Source organism: Vicugna pacos, chromosome 16 (assembly GCF_048564905.1).
Source record: "Vicugna pacos chromosome 16, VicPac4, whole genome shotgun sequence".
NCBI classification, from domain to species: Eukaryota; Metazoa; Chordata; class Mammalia; order Artiodactyla; family Camelidae; genus Vicugna; species Vicugna pacos.
Window position 1 is genome coordinate 37,640,592 of NC_133002.1, and position 18,520 is coordinate 37,659,111.

General features: G+C 48.6%; 1 protein-coding gene across 5 annotated transcripts; it reads left to right on the plus strand.

The window, feature by feature from the left end:
• RAD51D (RAD51 paralog D) lies at positions 1–12,400 on the plus strand. 5 transcript variants are annotated; one of them, XM_072938920.1, is made up of 10 exons: positions 1–316; positions 614–675; positions 874–992; positions 5,439–5,520; positions 5,762–5,896; positions 6,427–6,522; positions 8,519–8,609; positions 8,734–8,804; positions 10,854–10,991; positions 11,185–12,400. In XM_072938920.1, the coding sequence occupies exons 1-10, from the start codon at positions 235–237 to the stop codon at positions 11,266–11,268; spliced, it is 960 nt and encodes a 319-aa protein (XP_072795021.1). In that variant the 5' UTR covers positions 1–234; the 3' UTR covers positions 11,269–12,400. The 5 variants fall into 5 exon arrangements, with proteins under 5 accessions (XP_072795021.1, XP_072795024.1, XP_072795022.1 ...); XM_006219447.4 differs by having other exon boundaries at positions 5–316; positions 10,854–11,018; XM_072938923.1 differs by lacking the exon at positions 8,734–8,804 and having other exon boundaries at positions 2–316.
• The last annotated feature ends 6,120 nt before the right edge of the window (positions 12,401–18,520 follow it).

An 18,520-nucleotide genomic window follows, 5' to 3' on the forward strand; every position in this document is an offset into this window, starting at 1 on the left:
GTGGCGCCGCCGGCCAGGCCCCGAAGCCTGGAAGCCGGAAGCGGCTGCGCGGTGCCGCTGCAGGGCCGGGGTGGCCCTGGGCGCCGGGGCCCCAGCGGGGTCCGCACTCACCGCGCCGCCGCCGCCGCTGTCTCCTGCCTCCCGTGCCTGGTCCAGAAAAGGGCGCAAGGAGGCGTCTGAAAAGAGGGCCCCACGGATGCCCCCGGGACGAGCGGCCCCGGGCCCCCAGCGAACATGGGCGTGCTCCGCGCCGGGCTGTGCCCGGGCCTCACCCAGGACATGGTTCAGCTTCTGCGGAGCCGCGGGATCAAGACAGGTGACCGCAGGCGCGCGCCAGTGCTGACCACACCGCTGGGCCTAGCGCGGAGGCCGGCTCGTGTCCTGGCACACCCGGGAGGGGCCCTTCCCCTCCCTTCTCCGCCCACAGCCTCTGGAGAGCTCGGGAAGGTGGGAGTAGGGCGACCACGCCCCAGGAAGGATGGAACGCCCGCTGTGTGCCAGGCTGCACGCCGGGTCCTGCGGCTCGGCTCGTTCCCTTAGGCGAGGAAAAGTCCGGTGCAGGAGGCTCGAGGCCTCCCTTCCTGCGCATCAACCCCACGTGTTTAATTTGCAGTGGTGGACCTCGTTTCTGCAGACCTGGAGGAGGTAGCCCAGAAATGTGGCTTGTCCTATAAGGTGAGCTGATGATCTGCACGCTCCAAAACGGGGTGTCTCTAAATGCCCATCCCTGAGCAAAGGGTTTCCAGAGATTGCTAAGGGGGGCTATGAGACCCTGGGATTCGCCCTCCCTTGCCGGGTCACTGCAGAGTACTCTGGGCTGCTTGGGGTGGAAGCGCCAGGGCCGCATCCTGAGTCGCCCCGCCCCTTCCGCAGGCCCTGGTCGCCCTAAGGCGGGTGCTGCTAGCTCAGTTCTCGGCTTTCCCCTTCAATGGCGCTGATCTCTACGAGGAACTGAAGACCTCTACTGCCATCCTGTCCACCGGCATTGGAAGGTTTGTTTGTGTACTTGGGGGAGAAGGTGAGAGGCGGGAGGACCGTGGCAGCCTCCAGCTGGGCTTTTGACTCTGGAGCCTAGGGAAGGCAGGGTTTTTCAAACAGTGGTGAGAGCAGCGTGGCTGGATGGTCAAGACTTCTGAGTCCTCTAACCCTATGACAGAGTTTCTCCAACTCCTAACATTTTGAGGTGTGTAATTGTTTGGGGGGAGGGGAGCCGATGACCCGTGCATAGTAGGATGTTTGGCAGCATCCCTGGCCTCTTCCCCTTAGATGCAAGTAGCACCTCCCTTCTTCCCCAAAATGTTTCCAGCCCTTGCCGAATGACCCGCCCCTCCCACCGCCCGGAGGAGGTCAGAGGAGAGGGCAAAATTACCACTGATTGAGAACCACTGTCCTATAACACAAGATGTCAGTATTTCATTGTTATTCAGCAGATCAGGGCAACTATTCTGTGGCCTTGTCTCCCCTTTCACTTAAAGATGGGGCCAGAGAGGCTCCTCACTCCCTCAAAAAACCCACATGTCTGCTGTGACTTTTCATCCAGTCCACCAACTGATGCTCTCAGGGCCATCTTGGGGGATCACAGGGATCCTTCAATCTCCAACCTGTTTGTGGTTGCCCCCTACCCCCACCCACTCCTTCCCCGCCCCAACCCTTACATGCTTCCCCTTCTCACTCTTTTCTGTAGTTTTTGGAGTAAAGCTCTCAGCCGATTTGGACAAAAGGCAGGAGAAGCACCCTCTTCCTCTCTAGACAGGCTTATGCTCCCAAGCTCTCCTGTCCCTCATATTTTTGCCTCAACTTCTGTGCCCCTTGCTGCAGCTACACTTCACATCAAAGCAGGGGAAAGAATGCGCTAAGTGTTTTCTCCCTTTGCCTTTACCCGGCCTTCATCCCAACAGCCCGTATATCCAGCAAGGGGAGGAAGAGAGAATCCTTTTTATAGAATGAGTGGGGGTGGGGAGAGGCAGGGCAAGTCTCTGCTGCAGCCCTGCTTACTGGCCTCGGTTTTTCTCTTATTCCTTCTTACTGCCCAGTCCTCCAGCCTTGGGAGAAAGGATTGGGACAGCTCGTAGGCAAGGGACAGAGCGGAAGAAGCAGTGATTTAAATTTTATTGCAGAGGGCTGATAAAATTCTGTATTTCAGACACACACAGCTGCAGTTTTCCCTCCCCAATCCTGGCTTGTAGCTTCACCGCCCGCTGTGGTCTGAGTGCTCATTGTGGGCGTGTCCATCTCTTGGTCTGGATCCCTTACCTCTCCACCTTCACCACCCGTGGATCTTTGCCTGGCTTGCCTCTCTGTGCCCTGGAGCAAGGCCAGTCCCTGAACTAAAACTCCATTCTAGTCTTGGGAAGAAGAGTTTCTGCACCAAACTGGAGACAGGGTGGAATTTATGACTTGGGCCTCTGGGCTCTCTCAGTCCCCTTTTCTCCCCCATGCATTTCACTCCTCAGCCTTGGATCTGTGATCTCTGCTGCTTAACCCTGTCCTCTCTCCACCTCAGCCTTACATCCAGGCAGTAGGTCTGGGCGCCTCCCCTCCCTGGGTTGCTGAGAGAGGTGCCTTTCTTCAGAAAACCTTCGGGATTTGGATGTCCCCAGGAAGATGGAGGATGGAACACCCACTCTTGGGTCTCATCTTTCCCCTTGACCCTAAACTTCCCACAAAAATGTCTCAAAAAATCTTCCTGAGACTTAGCATTCTGCCCACTCACTAATTGACAATTCTCCAAGACTCAAGTGGGGCGGATAACTGGGCATCCTTGAGGGGGCATTTTTGTGTCAGTGATGTATGGAGTCAGGATGATTGCCACCTTTGTATACTGCTCTCTGCAGAGAGGAATAAAACATTTCCTTTTCCAAAAACAAAACAAAACAAAAAATATGGGGCCAGAGAAAGCAGGGCAGGACAAACATTTACTGAGTGCCTACTATGTGCAGCCATTGACACATAGTAGGTCATATTTATATAATCTCTTAGGTGACCCTGTGAATTAGTGATTATTATTCCCACTTGAGTTTAGCTCGAGAGGATCGAGGGGCAGAGGTGGGCCTCCAGCCCTGGGGCACTTGAGCCAGAATTTGGTGCATTCTCCATACTCTGCACCTGGAGGGGCCAAGAATACATTCTGCCGAGTTTGCAGAGGGAAAGAGTTGGAAGACAACGGGCTGCTTCTGGCCAAGGGAATCTGACCTCTCCCCTGGCCTGTTGGTGCAGAATTTGAAAAAGAACTCCACTACCGCAGAAGTCTTTGGATTGGTTTGGCCCTTGCTGTTCCACAACACATTCTCTTGGCAAGGTTCCTACAGCACAGGGCTTGCTTCCCCGGCTGGGGGTTCAGGTCTGTAATTCATCAAGCATTGGCTGAGTGCCTACAGGTGCCAGGTGCATGCAGAGGATACCTGTTGGAGTGAGGCAAGGCCCCTGCACTTAAGGAGTGTGGGGTGTGGTGGGTGAGAAGAGCAGGTGAACACAAGAGAGAGGTGTTAGCACACATGGAGGCAGCGTCAGGAGGGGATGATTGACCAGAAGCCAGCTTGGCCTTTGGGAGCTTATAAAACCAGCATGTACAGGGGGAGAATTTAGGGAGCAGTCAGGTGGTAAAGTGGCAGGATTGCCAACACGGGGAGTCACTGCAGGGGAGATCAGGGCGTTCCAGAAAGCTCTGTGAAGGAGGCGGACCTCAGTGAGGACCAGGTGGACATTCTCTGAGTGGTCGCTGGGAATCAGGCACCCTTATTCCAAGCTCGTTATTTCATCGATCTTCACAACCACACCGAGCGTGTTACGATGAAAGTCATCATTCTATGGAGGAGGAAACTGGGACTCGGGTTGAGTGTCTTGCCCAAGACCTTGCAGCTAGTAAGTGGCAGACCAGGCCCCTGAAGTCACGTGTCATCTCCCTCAGTACAGGAACCCAGCTCGAACTGGTCCGCGCTTTTGGGGAAGGCTGTCTGGTGAAAGCAGAGGCCTGGGGTGGAGGTGAGCGGCGCTGGGAAGGACATGGTGGGGGAGGGTGTGGGGCCCAGTCAAGGGCAGGGGACCCCAGGAGGCTTGTTGAAGAAATGTGATAAGCCTTCCTTCCAGGGGGGACATAGGTGAGATTCCACGATGACCCACTAGGTTTCTAGCCTTCCTCACAAGTATTCTTTGGGTACTCGATGGACGATGGACGTAACTTGAACCCGGGAGGGGAGGAGTTCTGTAGTCAACAGCTTGGGAAATGCTGGTTCACCTAAATGAAGCAGATATCCTTGTTGTAGACCTTCTCAGAGCCCTTAGTGCCGACGTGCACTGTGAATCTTTACGAGGGTGATAGAGCGCATATTTCTTCTGATCAGGATCCCATTCTTCATGCCAGATTACCCACTGGGTTAGAAAAAGATAGATTTCAAAGAGTAAACATAACTGTACCTGTTTAGATGAATAACACATCATGGCTAATCACATCTTAAAACTTCAAGCTAAGGAATTTTTTTTTTGCATGGGGAGGTAATTAGGTTTATTTTTAGAGGAGGTACTGAGGAATGAACCCAGGACCTTGTGCATGCTAAGCATGCGTTCTACTGCTTGAGCTATACCCTAAGCTAAGGAATTCTTAAACTCAGCAGTAAAACAAACAATCCAAGTAGGCAAATGGGCAAAAGACATGGACAGACGTATTACCAGAGGTTCACCATCATTAGTCATTAGGGAAATGTAGGTGAAACCCACAGTGAGATGTGACCACATAGCTCCCAGAATGGCTGAAATGAAAAATGGTGCTAACACCAAATGCTGGTGAGGATGTGGAGAAACTGGATTACTCACACATTGCTAGTGGGAAAATAACCTAGCAGAGCCACTCTGGAAAATAGGTTAGTATTTTCTTGTAAAATTGATATGCACTTGCCACACCACCCAGCAGTTGTATTCTTGGGCATTTTTTTCCCAGAGGAATAAAAGCTTAGGTTTATGCCAAAACATGTACACAAATGTTCAGAGCAGTTTTATGCATAATTTCCCCGAACTGGAAACAGCTAAAATGTCCTTCAGTGGGTAAATGGTTAAACAAACTTGGTGCCTCTGTACCATGGAATACTACTACAGGGGCTAATGATAATAATTATTATTATTATTATAATTATAACAACTAATAATACAGGGTCTGAGATGGAGAATGAGGAGGACCTTTGGATGGGGCGGCAAAGACCTCTGCAGAGAGGTGATCACCCAGAGGTGATCTTTAAGCTGAGAGTGAGAGGATGCAGGGCCAGAGGAACATTTAGCCGGGCCCGCTCCCCTCCAAAGGAGACTCCATCAGGAGAAGCCTCCTGGCCAGAAATGTTAGAACATCTGTGGACCAAACAGTGCTTGGACGGAATGTCTTGCTTTTCTTCCTGGTTCGTACTTCCCTCCCATCCCCTTGGTTGATTCTCTTCCCCTTTCTCTGCCATCAGCCTGGACAAACTGCTCGATGCTGGTCTCTATACTGGAGAAGTGACTGAAATCGTGGGAGGCCCGGGTAGCGGCAAAACCCAGGTACATATGCGGCCAGCAGCAGGAGGACTGGTGGAGGTGGGTGTGTAGCCCAGGATCCCTGGGGAAGCTTCTGCCAGGGTGCTGGTGACTCAGAGCGCAGAAGAGAGAAGCTGGGTGGTAAGGAGGAGGGCACCAACTTGGCCGACTCTTGTTTCTGGGATCTGGATGAGATTCGGTGGGAGCTCCCATTCTGGGCCCTCCTTGAGGGCTCAGATTCACCCAGTGCCCTGTCTCTACTCAGGTGTGTCTTTGTGTGTCTGCACACGTGGCCCATGGCCTGCAGCAGAACGTCTTGTACATCGACTCCAATGGAGGATTCACAGCCTCCCGCATCCTCCAGCTACTTCAGGCCAGAACCCCAGACGAGGAGGAGCAGGTAAAGGGTAGGAGAGGGTTGGGTTCCTTTGAGGTTATGACACAGTAAGATCTCACTATCTGACATTAGAACATTTTGGCCATTTGGGTGAATAGTCATTTCTGGCTTTGAAACTTGCTGTTCTGCGAATACTGCCTGTACTCTGCAAGCCTCCTCCATTATGACATCATCCCAGCTTGGATGCTACCCACACTGATGCTCCCAGGAAACCCAGCCCCTTGCATACCCTAATTCAGGGCTGCCAAACACCCAGCCTCTGTGTTTTCTACGCCATTTCTTGCCCGTGGCAGACACACTAATCAATCCTATTACTCCCTCCCACGGGCTCTGACTTGGCTTTGCAGCTCAACACCCAGGCAGCCACCATGGTGAGAACTGGCCCATCAGACAGAGCCCATTTGCCATCCTGGACCTGAGTCCTGGCGTCTAAGTGCCTCTTCCTGCTCGGCCTCAAAAAAATCTCTCTTCATCTTGTGCAACCCCCTGCTCCTCTTCTCCAAAACCCTCCCTTCTCTTTCCTTCCCCTTCAGGCAGGAGCTCTTCAGAGGATCCAGGTGGTGCGTGCATTTGACATCTTCCAGATGCTGGATATGATACAGGACCTGCGAGGCACTGTGGCCCAGCAGGTGAGCCCACTCTTCCGCCCCCTTCCGGCTTCTCCCAGCCCGCTGGTGCTCAGGCAGGATTTGGTGCACTGATTTATATACTCTTAGGTTTGGGAGACACCTTAGAGAGAATAGTTTAATTCATCTTAAACTTTTTCTCTCACCCCAAAGCATGACATATTCCCATGGGCATACCCAGTATTCTATACATAGTAAGTCATTTTTACAAACTTTAGAATGTGTAATAGTTGAACAGATACTTGCTATAGGAATCAGCTGGTAATTACCCCCTGTGTGTTGAGACATGAAGTGAAGCAGTCCTGATCTAATCCAGCCCTCATTTCTAGAGATGAGGAGAGGGGACCAGAGACATCTAGTGAGTTGCCCAAGGTCACTGCATATTTAAGATAAGAATGAAGCTTATAACTCAGATATCTCAACTGCCAGGTCAAAAGACTATATTTTTTACTCTAGGACCATTACATGGTATATAGTCTATTATTGCATAACAAGTGATCACAAACTTAGGGACTTAAAATGACACATTTGTTACTTCCCAGTTTCTGTGGGTTGGGATCTGGGCACAGGTTTGCCAGGTCCTCTGCTTAGGGTGTCATCAGGCTGTAATCCAGGCTGTAGCTAGGCTGTGTTCTTATCTGGGGGCTTAGCTGGGGAAGGATCACTTACAAGTTCCCTTAGGTTGTCAGCAGAGTTCACTTCCCTGAGGCTTCAGTTTCTTGCTGGCATTTGGCCAGAGGCCACCTTCCACTCCTTGAGATTTCCCACGGTTCCTGCCATCTGGCCCTTTCCATAGACAGTTTGCAGCGCGACCACTTGCTGCTTCAAGACAGCGCAAGAGTGAGAGCAAAATGCAACAGGGGGGTTTACACAACATGATGTACTCATGGGAGTGGCAGCTCCTTTGCTGTATAATGTCACCTAATCAATAGAGCAGTGTCCAAACATCTTTGACATTTCTGTCATCAGCGAGTCACAGGACTCCCCCAAAGTCAAGGGGAAGGGACCATGGAGGGCTTGAATACCTAGAAGTGGGCATCATGGGGTCTCTCTGCCCCTGGTGACCTTACAGCCCCACGGTTACAAGCATTGTGGGGTCTGTCTGCCCCAGGTGATCTGAAAGCCCCATGGTGACCTGATAGCTCCATGGTTTCAGCCAGAAATTTCACCCTGCTCTCCCAGAGAGTAAAGTAGGGCTAAGCTGATTTTAGTCTTTTCTGCCATGGTCTCTTAGACCAGCTGACGGCTGGCCAAGAGTCAGTTAACTGGACGATGAAGGGGGAGACATGTAAAAGACAGAGCATGGAAGCTGAATATCCAAGACTCGGCCAACATAAAGTGAAAAGTTGCAGAAGCAGAATCAACAAGTGAGTTGGGCAGAAGGAGTGAGGAAAAGCAAGGGAAGCATGGAGGACAGTTTAGGTCCAAGAAACCAAGGGGAAGCAAACTCTGTGTCGAGACAGAAATGTACAGTTCTACCAGGTGTCTGTCTAGAGAGCCTGTATCTGAAACCTTTTTTAGATGTGGAAGACGAGGCCTTCGAGGCATGGCAGAAGGAGACAGTGAGGTAAAGGGAACGCTCACGTCTTCAGCAGAGAAAGTGAGGAACTTGGGGAGTAAGAGGAGAGGGAAAAAGAGGGGCCTGATTGTAGGGGGGATTGACCATAAGGAGAAAGATTCTACTAAGAAACTTCCTGACCACGGATCACAGGATCTGAGCAGGGATTTCTCAGATTTAATGATTGGAGGGTATGTGTGATGTCCTGTGGTTTAAACACTCTCTGTCCACCTAAGTCTTCAGTAAAACCTGTCACACATACAAATGAGGGTGGGGAAAAAACTTAAGTGAAATGCCATCATGCTTGCGCAGCTGTTTTTGAGCTGGGGGAGATTATTTCCTACCAGTTTCTGACAGAGAAGCAAGCTTGTCCCATACTGGGCGCCCCCCAGAGGCCAACTGGTTCATGTTCCCTGCTTCCCATCAACCCCTCCACCCCAGGTGAGCAGTTCTTCAGGGACTCTGAAGGTGGTGATTGTGGACTCTGTCACCGCGGTGGTCTCCCCACTTCTGGGAGGCCAGCAGAGGGAAGGTGAGTGGTGTGGCAGAACCCAAGGTTGCAGTCATGATCTTGCCTCCCAGCTCTGGAGTCCAGTCTCCGGCCAGCCTGATCCCCAGTGCCCTGCTGCCCACCCTCCCTGCCTTTTCTCCTCCAGGCTTGGCCTTGATGATGCAGCTGGCCCGAGAGCTGAAGACCCTGGCCCGGGACCTTGGCGTGGCTGTGGTGGTGAGGAGGCGGGCTTTGCCAGTGGACTGGTCTTACCTTTGGTCCCTGGGCTTCACCAAGTGGGGAGATGAGCTCAGTTTCCTGTTATAGCTCCTTATTTCCCTTAAACAGCAGCTTTTGAACCCCCAAAGTGGCCCTTTAGGAAAAGGTCATAGCCAGCTTCCCTGGGTCATCTAAAGCTCTGGACCACGAGGGGATTAGACCATAAGGGGATTAGGCCATAAATGGCCAAGGGATCAGGGACACTCTTCTTTCTCTTTTTACTTCCTTTGTCAGGTTTACTGAGGTGTAATTCACACAGAGTGATTTTTTCCTGTTCGAAATTTGACTAATGGACATAGTTGTATTTGGTCTTGTTACTCCTCTCAGTCAAGATACAGAGTATTTCTATCACTCAGAAAGGTCCCCCAACCCCAGACAACCACCAGTCTGGTTTCTGTTCCAATAGTTTTGCCTTTTCAAGAGCTTCATAGAAAGGAATCTTTTTGCTTTTAAAGTAACTTTCTCTGCTTATGAAATAATTTGTTTAAAGTCTGCATGCTTCTCATAGAAGAGGGTAAAAAAGTTAAATATGAGTCAAATTTATCAATGTCCACATCCCTAGAAAACATATATTTTTATCTCTCTCCATGGAATCTTTTTCTCTGAATATAGACACATACTTTTAACAGACTTTCCAACTAAACTGTAAACTTGTTTAAAAAAACCCCAAATTTACCATTTCCCATGTCTTTAAATAGATTCTTTAAGAATGCCTTTTTTTTTAAGAATGCCATTTTCAGCAACTACATATTTTGTTTAATACCTAAATCACAAGGGTCAACAAACCTTTTCTCTAAAGGACCAGAGAGTAAATGCAATTGGCCTTTCATATCCTCCGGTTGCCTATCCTCGAGTTCTGCGTCCGTGGATACCAAGGGCCAACTACTACGCCATTTTATATAAGAGAGGAGCATCCATGGCTTTGGTATCCCCGGAGGTCCTGGAACCAAACCCCCCACAGATAGTGAGGGGCGGCTATATTTAAGGCTTCATGGCCATATGGTCCATGTCGTAACTGCTCAGTTGCGTATGTAGTATGAGAGCAGCCGTAGACAATCCCTGAACACATGGGCTTGGCTGTGTTCCATTGATATGTGATTTTCAGAAACCACATTTGCAACTCCTGATGTACCATGACACTCTGCTGCCTGGCTTGGCACCTTTAAATCACCAGTTTTTTCTTCTATTTAAATAAAACTATAATGAACATCCTTATACCTAAGTCTCCTTACATATCTCATATTTCCTCAAACTCCTAAAAGTATAATCAGTAAGTCAGGGACACACGTATTTTTAAGTGTCTAGATATGACATTGCCGAATTGTCAGCATGGTTTTACTTTTTGTGCACCCCCTGGCAGCGAAAGGGGATCTGTTTTCCTATCCTTTTGTTCTTATACTGGGTCCCTAGGCCTCCCTCTCCTGACTATGGGACGTATGTGATCACCTGCTATGTGCCAGGCTCTGGCTTATGCAGCAGGGATTCAATGATGAACAGGCCACATCCTTGCCCGGGGATGGGAGTAGGGGGCACAGGGAGAACCTTAAGAGGATGTGGTAAAGCTGGGGTTTCTTACCTGAGACTAGCCTGGGCGGAATAGAGCTGACCAACCAGATTAGGACACCCCCCCCCTTTCAAAACTATCCCCCCAGCCATACACAGAGGTGCACTTTCTGACACAAAGGGGTGGGTGGACATGGTCTCAGGATGCCCATCTGCTGGGTTGGGGGTATAATAAGCCTAAGCAGACAGCACTGCTTATTCCCAGACACGTGCCCCATCCCCTTCTGTTGGAGTCAGGCCTGAGGCATCGCGGTTTAGTGGCAAGACCTATGCACAAGTCAGGAGCCCAGGGTTCTAATTCCAGACCGTTGATAAGTTATGGCTGCTAGGGGAAGTCGTGTCTTCTAGGCCTCAGCTTTCCCATCTGTAAAATGAAGCAGCAGGAGCAGATGTCCTTTGTACTAGCATTGCAGATCTATAAGCCTGTGATTCTTTCCACTGCAGGTGACCAACCACATGACCCGAGACAGGGACACTGGGAAGCTCAAACCTGCCCTCGGACGCTCCTGGAGCTTTGTACCCAGCACCCGGTTTCTCCTGGACGTCACCAAAGGCACAGGAGCATCAGATAGTCAGCGCATGGTGTGTCTGATGAAATCTCCCCGTCTGGTGAGCCAGCCCCAGGAGAAAGCCAGGATTCTGGGCCCTTGAGGGTGGTTTCCATGCCTGCAGATGTCTCATTGGGGGATTCTTGGATGCTGAGACCCTGCAGCCAAAGAGGCTACCCACCTGGGCTGCTCAACCCCAAAACTCACACTTTGATCCTGTCTTCCAGCCAACAGGTTTCCAGGAGATGGTCGACCTTGGTACCTGGGGGACGTCAGAGCAGAGCCCACAGTTACAAGGAGATCACACATGACTGTGCTGTTGATTGGGAAAGGGAGAGACCTCAAGGCCCCCAGCCCTCCTGTGGAGTAATTGGGGGTAGCTCTTGGGGCTGCTGAAAAGCTCTCAGGCTGGGCAGACATCTCAGTCCTCAGCTCCTCTCTCTGGGAACACAGCACTACTGGTGAGAGAGGATGCTGTTGTGAAAGGGCCCAGAAATTCATGCTGGTACTAGATTTTCTCCCCTTGTTTCTACCACGTATGTTTCCAGTGGGAGCCAAGTTCACCTTGGCTTGGGCATCTCTGAAGAGGCACACCGGTGACTGGAGGGTGACCCTGTGTGTCACCATCATACCTGCGCGCCACCCTAACACAGTGACTGAGCCTGAGGCCTCTAGCTTGCCTTTGTTTCCCTTCTCTTCTATTTTTGCCTCTGTTTTTCCATCTGTAAAATGGGGCTCCTTTTTCCTTAGCTCGATCTTTGAGTTACCGGGTAGAAGTAACCTTGTCAATGCAAAACTCTTCATTATCTGTGTCCCATCCTTAAAAATATAAAAAGGAAATTCCCTGAGCCCCAGAGCCATCTAATTTGCCCCCCTCCAAAGGTGGTCTTTTGGTTTCCCCCAGTGACACCCCAAAGAATGTTTATTCCTTTTTCCCCTCTTGCTGATTTAGTTTCACACACCTGCATGGATCACCGTGCCTGAGTGAGACCATGAGCTCATTGCAGTCCCAGGGATATAATTTAACAGGAAGGGAAGATGTGACCTGCTTGCAGTGAGTCCAGCCGCTTGTTTAACGTGCATGGTGCCCTGTGGGGCCGCTCCACAGTATAGTGTAACCAGAGGTGCTGAACCATGGCCTTGCCCATAAACAGACAGAGGAGAATTTGCACAGTAAATAGAGCCAGCTGGGAAAATTGATGCTGGCATAAATAATACATGGCAAATGTAGTCCTTTATGCAGAAATTCATTGCCAGTGGCTCCAAGATGCAGTATAATTACCCTTCTCTTCCTGCCAGCTGTACCACAGCCTAGTGCCCTAGTGTATGAAATAACCCCCCTGTCTGTTACGGCATTGTGGCCATTCATCTGTGAGCTGTAACCCTGGCTAGGAGCACAGGAGGACACCAGGGAAGGGGAAATAAAAGTTGAAGGAGAAATGATCAGGAGTGTTTACTGACCATGGTTTTTTTAAAGGAGGGTCGCCCTTCTCGGTTCGAGAGCCTGTTGTGTAATTAACTAGTTGTGTCTTGCCTGCAGGAAGCAGGGGTCAGAGTTGCAGGTGGAGGGTACAACATCTAGAGGTGATGAACACAGCGGGAATAAAAGCAAACAGCATCGAGGACCAGGAATGGGTGACAGACTGTCCTAAGGGTACCTGCCTGAGTGAGGACAGGGTTGGGGAGCCTAAGACTGAAGGAACCCTGGCGCTGCTGCTTTCACAGGCCCCCTGGGAGAAATGAATCTTCAGCATCCTCACATCTTGAGCAGTCGGCGCATATCTGCAACCATAGTAGGAAACAAAACGTTAAGCTGGGAATGGCACATCCCTACTACTTGCGCCATTCTGGGCATCCTGAGCCCACGCGGGCATCACCAGTCGATCAAGCATCCACTCTGTGCAGAGCTTGGTGTCCTCTGCAGTTTTTCTCCACATGGCAGTCCACACAGCCACAACCAATTAGTTGGCATTGGCGTTTGAGGTGGAGCCTGGTTGCTATCTGCCGTGCTTCCTGTGTGTGGTGTCAGGTGCCTCATCCCTGACTCAGGACCCTAGAATATTGTGGCCTGAGAGGCCTAGAACAATCTTATGACCTATCCTCTCACTTAGCAGAGAAGGAAACTGAAGCCCAAAGAGGAGAAATGACAGCGCCAGTGGCAGAACAGGGGCTGGAACCCAGGACTCCTGATTCCCTGGCCAGGACTCTGTCTTCTTGCTTCCACATGGTGCAGTTCTATCCCCAGTGAGCACTTACTAAAGCTGAAGATGCCATAGGCTCACCCGGGAGGCCTCTCTGGCCACAGAAAGATGCTCCATTCACTGCTGCTCCAGACCACCCATGACGTTCCTGTGGGACCTTGCCTGTCCCAACCCACTCCCTCCTGGGCCTTTTCTCAGACCAGGGCTTCACCTTGCCCTTGTCCTGGTCCCACACACTCCACTGCCGGCGAACCACACTGCCAGGCTCTCCTAACAGGCCTCGGGCCAGCCTGGCTCTCCTGCCCACGTGCCTTTTGCTCCCTTTGCTTCTGTGTCTGCCTCCACCCACTCAGAGTCTGGTGCATACCCATCCTGACATCCACCCTTGTTTACGTCTCAGCTGTGGTCTAGATAGACATCATAATCCTGTACCACTCACTCATACTTGTCTTACTTGTCTGCCCATGAGCCCACGATGCACTTGAAGGGTTCCCACGTCAATGTTTCTTTTGTTCCTTCCACAGTGTGGGAGCTCAGTAATTGTTAAATATACAAATGTGTGGGCTTTAATTCATTTTAAAGATGGCAAAGGAAGAACACAATGTTTTCAACGTGATCCTGTCATTGAGTCCTCAGGGTGTCTTTCTTACGTGTCTTTTTATACAGGACTGTTGCATGTTCTTGGTTTGATACTAGAATTTAATGTTGAGTCTCTACTATGTGCTAGCTTTTAAGTCAGGCACTTGAACTCCCAAGTCTGACTCAGGCTAAAGGTCCATGTATCGTGGCTGCTCTCTGCTGCAAATAACAAAACCTGGCTTAAAGAGGCTTAAACAAGAAGAACATTCATTGTCTCTAGTAACGTGAAGTCCAAGGTTGACTCATTCAGAGTTTTGTCATCAAGGGGTGTATAGGGTCTTTCCATCTTTCTACTCTGTTCTCCTTTTGGGTTGGTTTTTGTCTTTAAGCTCGTTCTCATCAAAGCCTGGATGCAGCCATTCTGAGCATCTGTCCAGGCAGGATGGTATCTACAGGCAGGAACATGATTACCTCCTTGTGTCCTTTTAAGAACCAGGAAAACTGAGAACTTTTTCCAACAAAGCAGATTTATGCATCATACTGCACTGGTGCAGAATTGCTTCATGCACCCACATTTAACCATGGCAAGGGAAATGGAACCACTGTGACTGGCTCAGACCAATGGAGAAATAGGCATGGAGCAGGGGCTGGAGACACATGGCCATCAGAGGGAAAGGGGGTGCTATACTAGAAAAGGGGGTGTGCGTGGAGGAGCTCGATGGTGGGTGGGCAACTAGTGTGTGCCAGAGGCAAGTTTATCCAGGCTCATGTGTGCTTAGGTCCTTTTCGTCTGCATCTTATTTAGACCTTAGGAAAGCCTTCCATCTTATAGACAGTAAATGGGAATCCAGTGAGGTTAAGGACATAAAGCTAATAAGTGGACAGCACCAGAATCCACACTTGAATCTGTCTGATTCCAAACCCTACTTCTTTCCATCCCCATGCTGCCTTTAGCTGTGAATATGTAAATATTTCAATTAAATTCTTCATATTTTCCCCTGATAGCAGCCAAGGCTACCTGTCCCAACCTCTCTTCATCTTTGTTCACCATGAAAACTGGACCAGAGATCTACTTTCTCGGTGCTTTCCAATTTCCCCTGCAGAAGTTATGAGAGAATGACAAACACTCAAAAAAGGGAGATATCATTGCTATTAAAGTGAACAGGAGGTTTGGGGGGAAATAAAGCTGAGTAAAAAACGACAGGGTTTATGCATCCCTGAGATGTGAGCCAGGAAGAGATAAGGGATTTAGATGCACACCCCAACCAGGTTTTTACTGTGCTCCGGCACGGAGTGCACTGGGGAGAGTTAAAACGGTTCAATTACTTGGGGATAGGCGTTGGAGAAGGCTCTGTGATGCATGGAGTTTAAATTACAGTTAGGTAGATTATTCACCCAAGCTTACCCTCAAAAAGGTGTTTCTCCCACGTATTCCTGTCTTATTGCACTGGCTAAACTAACTCCCGGTGCTAAGTTGAAAAGAAGTAACAAAAGCCATCATCCCTGTCTTGTTCCTGACTTTAGCAAGCTGTTGCCAATATATGGTAACTAAGTAAGATGCTGTAAGTTCCCTGTAGTTACCTTTTATCAAGGTAAAGACCTCATTGTGTTTCCTGTCTATCCTGGAGAGGGAGGCCAGGTACTGGCCACTCCCTTTGACATGCGTAAAATTCTCTCTCCCAGCCGGTGGAAGGTCCATGCATCCCGGAGCTGTGCAAGTGCACATCAGCTGCTGCACAAGCTTGACTCCTTTGAGCCCTAGCTCTTCCTGCCTCTCTAGTTTCTGGGTGTAATGGTCTCAGTATAAGCCTGGGTTTTGCCAGAAGACAATGGGCTTATTCTGAAAAGGATGCAAAGTCAAGGAACAAGATTTATATCTCATTTACTTCCGTCTCAGCTGACACTGTATGTCCTTGGATGAGTCACTTAGCCTCTTTAAGTTTAGTTTCATCGACTGGGAAATGGGGAAAATAATTCCTGCTTCATAGAATTGTTTTCCAGCAGTATAGCTTATGTTAAACACCAAATACTTCCCTAGGCATATAATAACTATGCAATTTTGTATCATTGTAAGGCCTAGGATGCCTAGGAGAAACTGGTGACAGCTTCCTAGTGTTCAGGCATGGCTGCCTTCATAATAGTGTGACCAGTGCAGCTTGCACAGAGCCCTGGGCTTAATTTAATGGTCTGCTGTTGCCATCCTGAAATTCTCAATGCTTCTGAACAAGGGCCCAACATTTGCACTGTGCCCTGAAAACTTTGTAGCTGGTCATGTCTCCAGGAATGAGTAGAATTCTTGCATTGGTCCATCTTTTTGGGAAACACCCTGCCACTGATTTATTAATAATTCCCTCAGAGGATAACCTCCCATAGAAAAATTGGGGTTAGCATCCCATGTCTGTTTATTGCTAACTGTTCCATTCTGGGATAACCTACACAGCCTCTCTCAGAAAGGAATACTTTGTGTTTTACAAAATTTGTTAGGTCCAGAGAAGATAAGAGGGGGCTGGTGAAGTGGAATGATGATTTGGGATTTGGAATTGGAAAAATCTAGGTTCAAAATGCTGCTGAGTCCTTTCTAGCTGAAGTACCTGGACAAGGGAATGTCTCTGTCTTGTTGGTAACATATACGTTGCAGGGGAATTTCACTTTCCATATTGGTAAAATATATGTCTCAGGGGAATTAAACATAATTTATGTAAAGTGCCTTTCACAGAGTCTGGCATACAGTAGGTGCTCAATCACCATTAACTCTTCCGGCTCTTAACCCAAAGTAACAAAAATCAGGGCTCTAGAACTTAAAAGCTATGCTACTACTAACAAAAGAAATAATACGATTCTTTTTTTTTTCCACTGTTGTTTGGGGAAAGGCATGTGCTTCATAAATATGTATTAGAAAGTACTTAGCAAATGAGTAGAAATAATAAAAATATGTCAAAATATACAGCTCCTATAAATATGTCGTTTGGTAGACAAATTAGTGTTTTATTACTACTAAATACTATTGCTTGCTGAAAAGGATTTCGGATTACTTCCACAATGGGTACATTATTGAGTGCTTCTGTGGAAGGGCACCATAAAGATGAAAAATAGTGATGTGATAGTGTTGAAGGTGGAGAAAGGAGGAGTGTGGGTAAATGCAGCTCCGAGCCCTCCTCGATTTAGTGATGTGCACATTATTTAGCAGCATTCCAGTGATTTAGCTGTAATATGGACCACAGGGCCCAGAAAAAATTATTTCCACAGGATGGCATGAATTCAGACTCCAGTTATTAGGCCAATCAGTGACTTAAGTGCCTCCCTTTCGGAACTGAGCACTTAGTTTGGAAACTCAACTTACAAAAAGACATCTCTGGGTCTCGCTCCCTCTTTGTTCTGGGACTATTAACTTTCTATGAGCATAATTAACACTAAGAGAAGGAGAGATTGGGTGGGGAATGCTGGGCCTTCATCACAGGTCACAAATCCCTTTCAGAAATAAGGGAGGATGAACAAAGGCCTGGCATCTCAAGAGAAAAGGAGTCAGGGAGCGGAAAAGAGAAGACAATAAATGCCTGCCTGGAGAGAAGTAGAGAAGACAGGGACTTGCATCAAGAAAAGTTACCAAAATAGATATATAGGAAAAAGATGGGCACATAAAATTCAGGGGTGGGAGGCCTCTAGCAGGCCAGTCTTTCCATGCATTCCTCTTGGTGGAAAGACCTGGTTTCAAATTCCAGCTCGGCCTTTTCCTAACTGTGTGGCTTTGGGTAAATTACTTAACCTGCAGATCTTCATTAGTAACGTGGGAATAATAGTACTTAGTTTGCTGGGTTGTGAAGATTGAAACTAATACACGTAAAATGACAGAGTCTGCATGTATAAATACTATTTTCATTTTACTTTTCCTTGTGATATTCCTTATTTTAAAATAAAAGTGGAAAAGAATCTGAAAAAGTACACATATGTATGTGTATAACTGAATCAGTTTGCTGTACACCTGAAATTAACACAACATTGTAAATCAACTATAGTTCAATTTAAAAATTTTTAGAACGATACAAATTGCTCAGAGCAATTCTAGGTCTCGATAGGAACCTAAGGTATAAAAAAATTAGGTGTCACTAGACACCACTAGAAGAAGGATTTGAACTGACTGTATTATTTTCTTTCTTTTTTTTTTTTTTTAGGGGGGAAGGTAATCAGGTTTATTTATATTTTAATGGAGGTACTGGAGATTGAATCCAGGGTCTTGTGCTTGCAACGCAGGCACTCTACCACTGAGCTATACCCTCCCCCCCGACTATATTATTTTCTCGAGTAGGCATTTTATTAGCCCACGCTGGGTAATGATTTCCCAAGCAACTCTAGAGGTTTATAGTTTACTAAGCACTTCTATGTGCTTATTTAATCCTCTCAACTGGCTTCATACCAACCATACCAATTTCTTCAGGGATGAGGAAATTGGAGTTCAGAAGAGTTGGGCCTTCCTCTGAGCAGTTTCTCACCTTCTTAAGGTGAAACTAGCTAACCTTGGGGCTTAGACTGGGAAATGCTCTGCGAGGGAGGTGCCAGAGAATGGGACAAACATGGGTTTTGATATCCTACGTATCTGGCTTCTAACACCTATCAACTACGGGACTTGGAATCAGCCAGCGAAGGGCCTGGGTTTCTTCCATAGTAATTTAGGGGACATCACTGGCTAATGGCCACTGTTGTGCGGAACAATGAGCTAGGACAGTGAGGCCACTTTCAAACTTTTATTATGAAACAGATGTTACTGGACTCGCCGAGGGTCACCACG

What these genes read in the sequence shown, in the direction of transcription:
- RAD51D (XM_006219447.4), top strand. Translation starts at nt 235, where the DNA reads ATGGGCGTGCTCCGCGCCGGGCTGTGCCCGGGCCTCACCCAGGACATG. An exon ending in GAGCCGCGGGATCAAGACAG is followed by an intron (nt 317 to 613) that starts GTGACCGCAGGC and finishes TTTAATTTGCAG; the next exon opens with TGGTGGACCTCGTTTCTGCA. An exon ending in TGATGAAATCTCCCCGTCTG is followed by an intron (nt 11,019 to 11,184) that starts GTGAGCCAGCCC and finishes CCTGTCTTCCAG; the next exon opens with CCAACAGGTTTCCAGGAGAT.